This window comes from Cupressus sempervirens, chromosome 5 (genome assembly GCF_028749045.1).
Source record: "Cupressus sempervirens isolate cs-2001-9-10 chromosome 5, ASM2874904v1, whole genome shotgun sequence".
NCBI lineage: Eukaryota > Viridiplantae > Streptophyta > Pinopsida > Cupressales > Cupressaceae > Cupressus > Cupressus sempervirens.
The window spans coordinates 256666894-256683064 of record NC_143122.1 but is presented as its reverse complement, the minus strand read 5'-3'; the positions used below and the strand labels follow the sequence as shown (position 1 = coordinate 256683064).

General features: G+C 34.9%; 1 protein-coding gene across 1 annotated transcript in view; it reads right to left on the bottom strand.

Annotated features, from left to right (window-relative positions):
- Positions 1 to 11188, bottom strand: part of LOC149555511 (Eukaryotic aspartyl protease family protein) — a 47862-nt gene extending 36674 nt beyond the window's left edge. Inside the window, exons 1-2 of the mRNA XM_089829582.1 lie at positions 10846 to 11188; positions 9299 to 9434 (exon numbers count right to left, since the gene is read on the bottom strand). Of these exons, the coding sequence (XP_089685708.1) occupies positions 9299 to 9434; positions 10846 to 11153 (444 nt within the window). The 5' untranslated portion in view covers positions 11154 to 11188. The remainder of the gene's footprint in view (positions 1 to 9298; positions 9435 to 10845) is intronic.
- Positions 11189 to 16171: the final 4983 nt, after the last annotated feature.

The window sequence follows — 16171 nt, the reverse complement described above, 5'->3', positions numbered from 1 at the left end:
TCTTATGCCTATATTGCTACGTCTTTACTTTGAAGGTGCCATGATTCCCCCCCCCCCACCAAATCTTATTATGTAGTCATTACCCTATTACGCTTCCAACGATATCTTATTATATTGGGAGGGCATCACATTTTGACTGTACCATTCATGAGCTTAGTTGTGTTATTCCATGCATCTGAGGACATCTAGCTATCAAATGCTTGCATGTCATTTATACCTTTATGATTATCCATGGACATTATTAAGATTGACCTTTGATGCCTATCTAAACACTAACATATCCCGGGGCCATGCACCTGTGCATTTACTGCTTCATCACTTTGGATTACTACAAACACATATTTGATTTCACTTGCTCTATTGAGCATATCTTATTCACACTTATATATTGACAACTCTCTAGATGAAGTTGTAGGCATATGTGAAAGCTTTTGAGACAAAATCAAAAAAGAAAGAGAGATGGAGAACTTATATAGTGACTATTATTATTTAGCTATTCATTATGAACATGGCATACAATTGAGAAAGGTATATGATTGCTATCTTCTATTATCTGATAATCTATCTACTAATTCTACTCAAATATGTTTGCAATTTATGTTATACATATGTGTAAAAATTACAAATATTCAAGTTGTGGAGGCCATGAGTTGCAAGAAAGTGAACTCGTCTCCAATAGAAGTGGAGCTGACTGACATTTTTGACTCTCATCTCCCAATGGTTAGCTGTCTGAATGATTGATGTGTCCTAATGATCTAGCAAAACCGTAACTCCAAATATTGTTTGTTAAATTGTTTGTTAAAAAATTTAACTTCCAACGGGAGCTCGCCATTCTAACAACTTTTTGTATAGGCATAGAATGGTTCTAAGTAACTATTCTATGTAAACATGGTTATCAAAATCCAATTTACCTTTGCTACAAGAAGCCAATCTTCAATTGGACGTAAGGTGTGAAATGTTGAGTATGAATAGTTGTATGAAATAATATTCTTTGGAGCTAGTTCAGTGGGTGTTGAGAATGAATTCATTTCACAAATCTAGTCTCTCCTTTGCCCACTGTCATAGCTACACTACTAGGATTGGTGTCGTACACATTTATAACTACACATGCAAAGATACCCACAAAGTATTTCACAAACCTCCATTGGTAATACATCATAAGCTATCTTCTCCTTAAAAGGGTGAGTAGTATATGAGAAGTGACATTGTAAAGTGAAGCATATACCTTGGGGGTTTGCAAGAATTGAACCATCTCAATGTGTAGGGTTATGGATGAGGCATGCTTTGCAACTTCAATTGCTTAACAATTTCTGAAGAGATGTTACTGGCATTGATGATGAAATCAAGTTCCTGCCCTTTCACCCACATTTGTGGTGTTAATCAGAACATTGGAATTTGTCTCAAAGATTCCATTTGAGGACTTGACATTAGAATCCCCACTTCCATCTTTATGAGAAAACTGTTTTGAGCATGTCCCTCAATGTTGGAATAACTACAACTCTTTTAGTCATCACATATATATCCTTTTGTGTGGGTTTGCCCATCTTAACTAATGGATCTCAAGGGTTGATACTCGGGCTTAAGTACTTCAATTGCATTCAACAAGAAATGCAAGATGAAGAGAAACAACTCTGACATGACTAATCTGCGGGTCATGGTTTCAATTGTGGTGGGCAACTCTCTAAATAAAAATTTAAAAATCTAGATGAATCATGCAATGCAAAAGTTTATGAGACAAAATACAGAAAAGGCATAGAGAGATATAGAACCAGAACATTGAATATAATTTTATTTAAATTATTTACTCTATACATGCCATACCCTTGAGAAAGGTATATGAGTAATAGCTACGATCATCTACCAATCTATTTCTTCAAATGATCACAGGCTATGTTACAGATATGTATGTCTAAATTATAGAGATCCATGCTATGAATGTGATGTCCCCTTCCTGATTTGCCCTAAAATAACAATAGCAACCAATTAGGCTTAGGGTTACATCTCACCAATTAAATATCTGATAATGCACCTCACGACTCGAATCCTCCAACCAAAAACAATATATACAAATATTTACACACACACACATGTACTCCAGGTTAGCCATCATATATTCATATATTACCAGTAATATTCCACAAACATTTTACAGTTTGGAAGGAGAAACATGATGTGTCCATCTGAAGCCATTTCCAAACCAACTCCAAAAGGAGTGTCTACCACAGTCCTCTCACTTGACAGCTTCTACCTGCCTTCCCCGTCGTGCCTCATCTTCCAGAAAACACATACCATCTTGTGGACTTGGGAGAAGGTCACAAGTGGGTTTCTCGGCTCTCTGGTGTAAAGACCCTCTGATCTATTCTAGGATGGCATACTATACAGCTTTGGCAACCCCCTTTCTTACACCTCAAGCTCCTCCTTTCAAGATGGGATTCAAAGAGTTGCACATATTAACATGATCATTATTATAAGAAATTTATTTATCCACAATAATAATTACATAGTTGTAGAATCAACCATTATATGTCTTGATATGTATAAATTGCATACAAAAATCATGATGAACAATCAGAATAAATATATTGATGCATTTCTGAAATTACGAAATGTAGCCTCTTGCAGAATTTTGTCAGTCTGCAGATGTTCCTTTATGGGTTGCCGGTAGAGAGATTGTAGTCAGATCCTCTTGAGACTTCTGTACACTTCTGGTTTTCTGTAAATACAATACAGATTTGTATCTCTCTCTCTTACTTCTGCTTGATGCTGCTGCAGTTTATCAGATTGCTGTATTATCTGCCTTTTGTGCTCTTTGATGCTTCTGTGTTTTTATCAGATTGCTGTAATATATTTTGGTTTTCCCTTTTTCCACCAATAAGGCTCTCTCTCTCTCTCTCTCTCTCTCTCTCTCTCTCTCTCTATATATATATATATATACATATGTATATGCATACACATATACATATACATATATATACATACATACATACATACATATACATATATACATACATACGTACATACATACATATATATATACAACATTAAGAGGGACAAAGCGTGTGTCCTTTGCTGCAATCATGTCCTTTCTGAAAAAATGTGACTTTCCATGTATCTAAATTTCTTAACTAATTTCTTGCGGCAACTATATTCTCAATGACAGTAATTACCACATTGATGTTAAACAGTGACTACAATCCAAAAAAGATTGCATCTATTGTTGTATTCCAAGCGATCCAGATTATCAATGAAAATGTGAAGGCGGGACATGACACATAGTTCCACCAATGTCCTTCTAAAGACACGAATATCTCCATTACCCCAAAGCTTCGAATAAAAGTCCATTCTATCAACATTTGGAGTCATTCAAACTTCAGAATGAGATCATACCAGAGTGCAGCCTGGCAAACCAAAAATAATGCTCTGTGATACTCTGCGGTTATAATTTGCAAAGCGAATAAACAAATACACCATGTGTTTTGTGATTGGCTTCCCATTTACTTCATATATCTGAGTCTTATCAGACCTGCTTCAGCCAGCATGCAAACCATAGATTCCCACTGGTTCACTTAATTGAATCAGCCACAAATGCAATCTGCTAGTTTTGGATGCCATGGGGAAACTTCCTTGGATCTATTACAATATTTTAGATTCTTTTAATATTTTAGTATCTTTTGCTATTTTTAGCTAGCTTTGTAGAATCTTCTATTAATGGTCATTTAGGTGTTCTATTTATTATTTTATTTTATGTACATGTTATTGTAGCTATGGTCAGATTCCTTTTAGCCAAAATAGATTACATATATAAATGCATGCATCAGGAGTCAAAAATGCATCTGCAATCTTTTCAGAATCATTAACATTTTAAAAGAAGCTTAGACATAGCCATGCATAAGAGGTACAGAAGATTCCATGTCTTTGATAATTGTGATGTTTCACACACCGTTCCTCAGATGATAATTAGTTTTGAATGCTAAGGGGATCTTAACAGCTTTCAAATACCTTGATCAGGTGGAATTTAAGATACCTCTGCCTGTCATCCTGCAAAGGAATAAACTCCCTGCCAAAATCATTTATTAACTGTCCTTGACATTCAGTTGTGCAAATCTACTACCTAGGATTCAAATCACAAAACCATCTTGTTTGATACTTGTGTACATTTCTCGGATTGATATTCTACTCCAAAATTTCTCTTAAGCAGTAGAACATAATATTTAGGCTGAGAGCTCTACATATGCTTTGACTAGTGCTGAAGAATCAAGTCTATAAGCTCTATATAAATAAGCTTTGATACATCTTTATTGCTCAAAAGTCTCATTCCAAGTACTTAAGATCGTATGTGAACCACATTTGTTTACTAACCCATAACACAATCAATCACCTTAAGAGAGATTTCAAAACCATTGTTAATTACTGCTGGTACATAAAGCCCAAAACAGGTATCGGTAGCACATATGAAACATTTTCTAGGAGAGTTAACTGTTTTTCACCTTCCGAGGATGGCTAATCATGTGCCCATAAAATTAGTCATCAAATCAGAATGAGCATCATTTATTTAACTTTCAAATTGAGGAGGATGTAGCTAAATCAGGAGGCCCTGCCTGATCTGAATCTCAAATTGTCGTAAAAATTCCCGAAGAGTGACTGTTTCAGAAACGTACAAGTTTGACAAGAAGCTTAAATAACATAAGAAGTTGCTAGAAAGAAAGAAAGTAGACCCACTTTGATGACATCCTCAACCTACCAAATCAATGTGAAAAAAACTCGCACAACAGGTAAAAGAGTACGAAAAAAACTGCCGGTTGCAAGGAACCACTGATGGCATAAATTACTATTTGCTTAAACGGCATTGGGTTGGCCAAAGGTCCTTCCGTATTTATCTACAACCCATTCTTAAAGCACCAATGGAGGCCATCTGCATAATTGATAAGATTATGAAAATTTTCATTTTGCATGGAGCCACTGGTATAGATATAACCATTGGCCTAAATCACATCAGGTTGGGCAACATAAAGTAGCCAATAAGGAACAGATACTACCAATCACACCTTACTAAAAATGCCAACCCCTGATACTTGGGATCATGGTGATAAAGGATGCTCTCCAAAGAATGTTGGTTTTAATTGAATGGGAACAATAGGATATATAAGAGCAGTTTATAAATATCATATTGAACCAAGTGTGATTAACACAAGTAATGAAGTGCCTAAAAATGGAAAAAAAGATGATGCTAAAGTAAAACGAGTACTAGAAAATCTAGTCAAGAAATGAAATTCTCTCATTGTCATAGAAAAAGGCATCAGAAAGGAAAGTGTTGGGATCTTCATCCTTGTGGCATTGGCAGACTGGAGGATCATTCTGATAAAAGGTGGATCCTTCAATCATCTACCTGTGCAATAACAAAGCAGGTTTATAAATATCATATTGAACCAAGTGTAAACACAAGCGATGAAATGCCCAAAAATGGAAAAGAAGATGATGCTACAAGTACTAGCAATTCTAGTCAAGAAATGAAATGCTCTCGTTGTCATATAAAAGGCCACGACAAAGAAAGGTGTTAAGATCTTCAGCCTTCTGGCAGTTGCAAACTCAAAGACCATTCTGATAAAAGGTGGATTCTTCAGTCTTCTAACTGTGCTATAAGGAAGTAGACACTGCCAATTTGCATGAGATGTGGAATGACAAGATCGGAAAATTGGCCTTTCGTATGGTCTTTACCCAAATTTATACAGTAACATCTCACCTTTTGGCCTGAGAGAGGCAACAACTTGGTGCTCTTATGGTGAGCTGGTGCACTTCTTACAATTGGGTACAATTGAAAGAAAAGTAACCTCGGACTGGTGAGGGATACTTCCCAAACTGCAGCAAGAATAGACTGCCCTTATAGCTGCTCTCCAAGTTGGTATCAATTAGGCTCAAAACTTTAAGAAGAAATTTCTCTGCCTCAAACAAGTGGCTGTATGCAAATCAACCTTAAGTCACGAATCTTCCTAAACAGTTAGTCTAAGGCAAGCTAGAAGGCTGGTAGTCAAAAAGGCAACACCCTAAGACTGGCGAAGCTCAACTTTGATGACACTTTTCAAGTTGACTCAGATCCAAGTTGAGATTAGGAATTTGATCCAAGATAATTGGTGTCCTTTCTATGAGCTTTTCCATGAATCTTGGAATGGACACAAAGAATATACAGGAGTGGCTTGTGTTTTGGAAGGCTTGAAATGAGCAATCTCTCTTAATATCTGCCACCTAGTGGTCAAAGGTGATTCTCAGGTCATTATTGTTGCCATGCTTAAAGGCACTAGCTCAGACATAGTCATCAATCAAAATTCTCAATCAAGGGTGCCAATTCAAATCAATTAGGTCAAAACTATATATAAAAGAGTTTTAGTCTTCAGAAAAACGAACTCTACTGCAGATTCACTAGCAAATAGGTTAGACATGAGGGATCTGATGGGAAGAATTAGGCATGCTTAAGAGAGAAAATATTTAAAAAAGAACTCTGCTCCTAATTTCAAAAAATGAAAGATATCATACTTTAATGAAATAATTGTAGCGTCATATGATGATGTAAATATAATCATTTCAATGTCTTAAAGATTATCAAAGGTGTTCATCGTATCACCTTACTCTCACTATACATGATGTGTATTTGCTAACATTTCACACTGGACCCCGCTTTATATTTAGTGGACTCCCCTTTTTTGGTCCCATAGACCTTTGGTCTCGTGGACATTAGTAAAACTCATTTCATTTCACTGTTAAATTACGGAAGAGGAAATCAGAAGAGTTTGCAAAGGGCTTTTGATGGGCAACAAAGGCCAGTTGAGAGTTATTTCTTTTGTTGTTGACTAATGAATCTTTGAAGCAGGTCTTTAAAATTGAGGATACTAAATATTTGACTACAGTTAAGAAGGTGAGTGCTGAAACTGACCCTCACAGTTTTTCTAAGGTAATAAACTTACAAAAGGCATTGCAAGCATATCTCAAAAAACAAAATTAGCGTAAAGAGATGCAAGAATTAAATTCCAACCACCTCAACTTTGGGCCATGTGAGAATCACTTCAAGAAGACTGAGGAAAGAGTAAGGTCGTGGAAGAAAATAGCGGAAGAATTTCATGGGTATGAAAACAAATTCTCTCTTGAGCAGGACAGATTCATTGTTTGTGTTATCAGTGATACCCAACAGAATTCTCTTACCCCATATCCCTTGGAGGCATAAGGATGGAAGCAAATTGATTACCACAAACACCACTCGTCCATACACAGAGAAATGATGCAAAGGGATGTTGACAAAGGCTGAAGCAAAGTATCCCTACAGAAGGGAGTCGCAGAAATTGCTAGATCATGAAGCACAATTAGGAACAAGAATTAGCCGAAGGCACAGACTGAGCATGAGTGAAGGAGGTGGCAGAAGAGATACTTTCAAGGCACAGAAATCATAGACACGAGAGCACACAGAATGAAACTGGAGATGCTAAAGAGGAAACATGTTAAGAAAGACTCCAGAAGCACATGAGACACCATCCAACAGCAGCCATAGAAGCTAAGAAGAATAAGCAGGTAATGCTCTGGTAGTTCAGGAATAATCCTGACAACTTAACTTCTTTCCATGGTACAACTAAATCTTCCAATAGTTTGGCTCTTTGAAAACAGCCAAAATTTGATGATATAGCTAACCATAACAGCCAAGTACTTATAATTGTTAATTTAATTAGATTCTAATTGTGGACGATGATTTGTGGCCTTCTAATTGATTATGTTAACTCCATCTTTGTTTCATCGTGGGTGCAGAAGCATGTTATATTCCTACCTTTATTCACTTTTAAGACCTGGCAAACCCTCAGTTATGGATAAAGAAATTCAATAAGGTATTGGCTGGAAGAAGTTATATAAGCATTTATGTGCAGTATAGAAACCACATGCTTCCTCAAGGCAGTAGAGTACCTATAAGTACACCAAAGCTATTTCATTTTTCATGCACATTTAAAAGGCTTCCCTTCCATTACTGTGGTGTTGTTAAGAGAACTGAAAATCTATTTGAGAGAAGAAATTTACTTTCTTTTCCTTTATGAAGATCAATGATTTGCATCTATGAGTGTGCTTTTCTCTGCATGAGCTGCACCATACTCTTAAGACCTTGTACTGTCCAGCTAAAAACCTATCATTGTTAGTAAATTTCAACATTACTCAATCGGATCAACTCTGTGTTTCCAGACTAAAATCAGCAGTGATGATTATGGTAGCAACTCTAGTGAACATATAGCAAGGTTATGATGTAATGATATGGTGCCTATTTAAATGTGACCAACATTTACAATTTTTTAAAAATGGGGACCAAGCTTTACAGTGTGTTAAAGGTTTCTTATTACCAAGCAAAGAGAAGCACAGGGGTAAGTATAACTGATTGCTATGATGATGACATAGGTTCAATTTTGCCAGGTTTCATCTCCCACAATTAGGCGGGCCAATTGTGGGCCACTGATAAAGGTTTCCTATACTTGATGATATGGTATTGGTGCGATGGCACCTGTGCAGTATTTCCCATTTTCCTACCATAAAAAAGAAAAGATTGTGGTGTGAAAGGCAAACTGTGAATTCAACCTATAAACATCCTTAATGCCCATGTTAAAAAAAGGCTGTGCTGACAAAGGAACATGTCATTCAGATGATTTGTATATCTGGTCTTGATTACAAAATATGAATGAATGTAAAAATCAATTAAAATTTAAAATCACTATACATGTTTGTAGATGACAAGAAATGCAGCAATTAAGATTTTATTTACAAACCCTATGAAAACTGTGAAATCAATCTATAAATATCCTTAATTGTTCTCTTAGGAAAAAGGTGTGCTGACAAAGGAACATGTCATTCAGATGATTTGTATATCTGGTCTTGATTACAAAATATGAATGAAAGTAAAAATCAATTAAAATTTAAAATCACTATACATGTTTATAGATCACAACAAATGCAGCAATTAAGGTTTTATTTACCAAACCCTATTGTGAAAAGAGAATGAAAAAATACCAATCCATCAATTAAGTTGATTGATGCAATGAGTGCTAATGTCTCATTCATTCTCATGAGAGATAGGTTCTTGTTGAAACATTGGTCAATGAGATTGTGTCAAAAAACTAAACAGCTGAATCCTGATAGCAATATCACAGTTTGACTGCTTCTGGAAAATATCTCCCACTTATCAAACAAGTTACAATATAGATGTTTATGGATCACAAGAAATGAAGTAACTAAGATTTTATCTCCAAATCTTAGTTTGAAACGATAAAAATGAAACCCATACCGATCCATTGCTGCTTAATGCTGGTGGAGAACATTGCTTGCAGTCACAGGGTACCCAGAACAAATCACTTCCAGTGTCAAGTGCTACCAATAAGCTCACATTTGGTGTGCCCACTTGGACCACTGTGTAGTACAAACTGTCACACATAACAAAACTATAAGTTGGCATCTTACATGTTTAAACTAAAGCAACATAGAACTTCAACTATCATTTAGATCATATCATATCATATATGTTACCTATTTAGCAACTAATTTATGGATAATAGGAAGACCAACAACTAGTATACTTCATCTACAATCACATCTGACCACTCTGATATTGAATTAACCAATTCTATTGAGATATATAACCCACAAACTTCAAACTAATATGAAATTCAACAGTATTCCATTTCATGATATTCCATAAACATCAGACTACCGTGAAATCAAACATAAAAACCTGTATGAAATATATTATACAAGCATCAAGCATCAAGGATCAGATTACTTTGTCCAAGGGACCACAATAATAAAATGGGGTCCCACGGAGATAGCTCCAATATTTATTCGATCTGTATGGGTGAGACCAAGCCAAGGTCAAAAATGTCAAACGAGATTAAATAGAATCTTCTCCATAGAATGCAGAGCAGCCTCGTAGGAGGAAACTTTCAGCAGGGCCCAAGAGGGAGGCTACAAATTTCATTTTTGTAGCAGTCACCGAATTTTTAAGATACTTTGTTGCCAAATGGCAACTAGTAAATGGTGAGCCTTTTCACAAGTATTCTTAAATTTTAAATCTAAAAACTAAACCATAGAGACTAAAAGCTTGCAATTCATGGGATATTTTGCTGTGCATTGAATTATGAGAAATTCCGGAGCCTCATCCATGGGACCACTGTCTGATCAAGGACACTCATAATAAAATGACCTAGGTTCAAGTGCCCGCGCCCAAAAAAATGGCTATCTCGAGCCAAAAAATTGATGTTAGTATATAGACTATTAACTATGGCATACATCCGAACACAACCCTCAGTGAACGGTGGTTGTGATGCGTAGATTAACAGGTATGTATCACAAACATTGAGCTCCTGCAAAATTAAATAATAATTCTCATTTGGGTGGGTTCTCAAACATGAAAGCACTCTGAAATTCAAGACAAAAAATTTATCATATTCCACAAACAGCGAACTACTATGGAAATTGAAAGAGCTCGCCATCAGGGTATTTTCCACATACATCAAACTGCTGTCAATAGAAAATTCTCGTTTGTGATTATTTCACAAACAAGAAACCAATTTGAAAATGAACATTGAAATCAATTTCACATCAAAATATCATAATACAGTCAAATTCAGCAAGATTTCATTTGGGTGCATCTCAAACGCCAGTCAACAGTGATATAAAAAAGAGGTTCAAGTATATCCATAAGACAGAAAGTTCCATTTGGGAATAATCTCAAAAAAAAGTAACGTCAATCAGACAGAAACCCCATTTTGGTCAAAATTCTTATTTTCTAAACGAAGAATTAAAACAAACAATTAATTGTAGAATAAGAAAAATTACAATCCCAAGTCATTCAATTTGGCTGTCTCGTTTCCATCCACAAAGGTGAGAGATTGATAATCTAGCAGATTCCGACCATGGCGAACGTTGTCGTGATGATAAAGTGTACTGTAATATTCTGTGCTTCCCTCCGCCGGCCAATCATTTATGTCCATTCCATGTTTGAGATTCATCCATGTTTTCACTTGCTCAGAGAGTTTGTGATGAATCTGCAGACTGAAGTCTTGCCCATTTGAATGCTGGAAACCCCCAACAATTGTCAAAAAAGCAATAGCCCACTTCAAAATCGAACCAGTACAACCATCCATGATCAAATGAGCAACAGACTTAACTTTCCCCAGTTCCTAAGAATCTAAACAACCGCAACTATATAATCTTCTCCTCCTGCCCATTGTTAAAAGTCATAAGAGGTTGTTCACCACTCAATTCCAGAAGATGCAACACTTACGTAGGTAACTGCCGGGACAGACAAGCCCTCCCCACTCCCAGTAGTTGAACGACAAACACGCCACTTGAAGGATCAATAGAATGTTCCCACCTTTACAATATGGACCTTTTCGGATGTCATACTTCAACCTACTTTCCGCCCAATCTGTTCATACGTAGATTTATGAAATTTATGCACCGGTGTCAACATATGGTTTCGCCAACTATACTCTTCCAAGTTCTATTCCAAAGGAAAACGCGTGAGACCCCGCATTCCCCATTTTATGTTGAGGAAAGATAAGATTGGTAAATTGAGAAGAAATATATATAAGATTGGTAAATTGTGAAAATATATATATATATAAGATTGGTAAATTGAGGAAAAAAATATATAAGATTGGTAAAAACATATAAAAAGGTTAAAACATATATGGGGAAAAAATAGTTTTTAAGCTCCTAAATTTAGGTGATTTGCATGTCTTTAATTCCTTTGGGGAGATTATTTGGTTTGAATTAACACTAGAATAAATTTAATCGGTAAAGGGTTATTTTTGGCCAACAATTAGTTTTTTTAATGGTTATTGTGGGGTTCTTAGTTTTGAATCTTGTAGAACCATGTCTTGAAGAATTTTTTAACATTTAAGAAAGGTGGTTGATTTGAGGAAGGATGGATGAAATATAATTTGGTCATTCTACATAAGATCACTTGGAGGTGACAAGTGTTTTCACTTCTTTGACAAGAAATGATGTGCTTTGTGTTCAAATATTATCTCAAGATAATGTTATTTGTAGTATTTGTTTATTAAAAGTAGACACGATAGTCTGGGCTTAATTGTGGTCAAGGAGGTGGATGACATAATGGATGAGTTGTCAAGTGGAATGAATAGCTTAAGAGATAACTGGGCAATAGTGTAAATCTTGCAATGTAGCAAAATTTAGGCCCTTTCCTCTTCAATCATATTTTAACATGATGCAGTTTCTAAAATGGTGGACCATATCAATGAAATAGCATGCTCAAAATAGGATAATATTATATCCTAAGTATGATATTGTACCTACTTATTAGACCTACTTAAGATATTAGGATGTTCTATTTTCTCTTGAATCTAGGTGCCTAATAATGATATGTATAACTCTTGATTTAAGTTCAGCAAATGCTGCCATTGCCTCATCATTTTTTGATTGATCATAGTCAAGTGCCATCATTATCTAATCAAGGTTATGATATATGTCTCTTGATCGAGAATGGTAAGGGAGTTAATTATTGACCTCTTAAATATATGTCATCCTAGCTCGCTCATCCAAGAGTCATGCATACTTCAAATTTACATATTTTTCTTTCTTGTGCAAGGTCATTCATTGTAACATTTCTATTAGGATTCAAATATGTAGTTTTTTTAATCAAACTCGTTGACCCATGTTTCATGAGTAGCGACCCAAGAACTCATCTCTCATGAGAATGATTGTAACACTTAGCGCTCATAGTATCTAAGTGATGCTCACAAAGGTGAAGCACAGGACTTCAATAAAACCTTCAACAAGTGGTGTGCCTTACGAACCATTCATTAGAAAGTGTCTTAAGCTCATCAATTGATAAGTATGAGATGTTTTACGCAATAATTTGAATTATGATATTGCTATCAAGATTCAACAATGTATTTTTTTAAGTCAAACTCATTGGCCTGTGTCTCATGAGTAGTGGCTTGCAAGAGGTCATCTCTTATGAGAATGAATGAAACACTTAGATTCTTGCATCTTGGTGATTTACCTCTATGAGCATCACTTGCATGTAATGAATACTAAATGTTCCATTCATTATCGTGAAAGATGGCTTCTTGTGAACCACTGCTCATTAAGCATTGATCTTAACTCAAACAACTACACAACTTTATCATGATAGCAATATCACAATTTGACTTGTCACAGAAAATATGTTGTACTTATCAAAGTCATGTATGTATTATTTAAAAATAAGATTATTTTATAATATATATTGGTGATCATTCACAAACATGATGTCCTAGCTTTGCTTTGATTAAAAAACTCTAACAACACATTAGGCTATTATGATGTTCCAAGCTTACTTGATATTTTAAGCTTTTGAGAGCATTGGACAAAGTGCTTTTTATAACTAGTGGTTGTTTTTTGGTGAATATTGGGGAAATCCTTTTAATACCAATTTGTTTTCATTCATATTCACACCCCCAATATAGTTAATTCATGGGAGCAGTAGTGTAATCATTTGGAGTCTCGATCTATAAAAATGTGCACTAACATCCTCTATTGTTGTTAAAGAGTTCAAAGTTGCCTCTTGAAAAGCATTGAATGGTTATTCTCAATGGGACCATTTATATCTATCAAATTCAGCATTTTAGATTAATTGCTTGATAAATCTTTCATGTCTATTTATGAAGTCCAACATATTTTGGTATACCTCCAATGTCTATTTATTATGTTCCACATGTCAATTTGCAAGACACTAGTGAGAAACTTGTTTTCTTATTTAGCGGTAGTAATCCACTAACTATATCATTTTCTTGAGAGCTTATTATATTTTATCATCACATGCTAGTATATGTCACATCATGTAGTTGTACTTAAGCCTCCCTTATTCAAGGTTTATCATCACCAACACAAAATTTGATGAAAATGTTTCATGTTAAATTTGTGTTTCTTCCCTTTGTCTATGGACAAGGAAAACCTTATACATGCACTTGTGATCTCATCTCTTCTAAAGGAAAAATGGCATTCAGAGAAAGTATCATCATTGTTATTCAATACTATTCATTCATACTTGGTATAGGATGCAACATATTTGGGAGTCTCTCGACCTCATCCTTCTCCCTTGCTACCAGAAGGGTTTCTCTACTTTTTCCAAGGTGGGAATATAGTTGTACATGCGCCTAAGATATCATGATGATGCGAAGACCCATATATGATTCTCCTAAGTTCCATTTAAAAGGGTTGTTTGATGTAAGAGTTTGTAATATTACTTTTATGCAAGCATGACAATGCATGTAGTGTTGATTAAGTTTATTTCAAATAATAGTATATTTCATCTTCCCTCACATTCACACCTAGTATATTTTATTTTATATACTTTAATTTTTTTTGTATACACCTTGAGCTAGTGTGATAGTGGAGAACATGTGCTCTTGAAAGATATGGCACTAGTTCAAATGCTACAGGGGGTAAGGTATGCAATCTTTGCTTGTAGCATAGTTACGTGTCTTCCAAAAGGAGTACGAGGCAGTCCCAAATTATTGTCACTGATGTAGACCCAAAAATAGATGTTGGACTATAAAAAGCTTGTTTCCTTTCCTTTCTTATTTGTAGCTAATTGCATGTGTACCTCTTAATGTGAGGTCATCAAGTGCATGGGCATTATCTCATCAACAATTAATTAAATAGTAGCCGAGTGCCACCTCTATCTCAATTAATATATTGATCAAGTTTGATTATGAAGTTGATTTGTGGACTCTTGGATATGTGTCATGTTCATCTAAGAGGTATATAGATTTATACTCAGTGTATCATTACATAGGTTAATATAAAATAACATATTTCATTAATGCAATGTGTAGCTAATATTTTAATGTAAGACTTTTAAACATAACATTTGAAATCATACTTCACAATCCATCACTCTTGCATTTTTCAACTCGAAAAATACAAATAACAATACAAGATTCAAATTTAAATAAAATGGTGGTAGTTGGGTGTCATCTTTATCTCAATTAATCTAATCACTTAATCTCTTGATTGAGATTGACTAGAACGTTAATTTGTGCACTCTTGAATTACACTTATTTAAGAGGTGTATGTTCATACTTAATGAAACATATTTCATTAACATGATGTGTAGCTAATATTTTAATGTAAGATTTTTGAACATAACATTTGAAAACATACTTCACAATCCATCACTCTCACATTTTTCAACTAGAAAAATACAAATAACAATACAAGCATCAAATTCAAATAAAATGGTAGTTGGGTGTCATCTTTCTCTCAATTAATCTAATCACTTAATCTCTTGATTGAGATTGATTAGAACATTAATTTGTGAACTCTCGAATTGCATTTATTTAAAAGATGTATGCTCATACTTAATGAATCATTAACTAAGACAAATTTATTCGTTAATATAAAATTACATAATATTTCAATCTAAGACTTTAGAGCATAACATAACATCTTAGACCATAACTTGCAATCCATCGCTCTCCCATTTTCCAACCAGAAAAAACAAATAAGAGAGACACAAGCTTCAAATTGGGGTGAGGTCATCCTAGCTACTAAAACCAAATGGCAAAACAGAAAACAAGGGCGCAATTTTTTTCGAAAAATACCTATATTTCCGTGCTCATAGAAACTTCTGAAAGCCGGTATAAGAATCGTTCAACAAGCTACCCAGTTCACATGAAGTCAGCTAAATTGTTTTCAAATCCGAACTGTACAACTCAAAACATATTTTAATACCAAAACCTAATTTTCTCCGTATGAAAACGAAAAAGTCCGCGGCTCATTTTAACCAGAAGTCATTGGAAATGCGCATCCTTTGCCATTCAAAATCTTCCATTTCATCATTTAATTCTTCAATTTCATCATAAATTGTTAACGTCTATTCTGAAAAATCTGACAGATTGTACTGCGTTTTTCTTTTGTGGGGTGAAAACTCAGAGCACAGAATGCGCATCCTTTACCATTCAAAATCTTCCATTTCATCATTTAATTCTCGAATTTCATCATAAATTGTTAACGTCTATTCTGAAAAAACTGACAGATTGTACTGCGTTTTTCTTTTGTGTGGTGAAAACCTAAGTGCGGTGCATCAATAAAGAAGAAACTCGAGTGCAAATTCAAAAAGGAAGACAAAGGAAACAGCATTTACTAGACG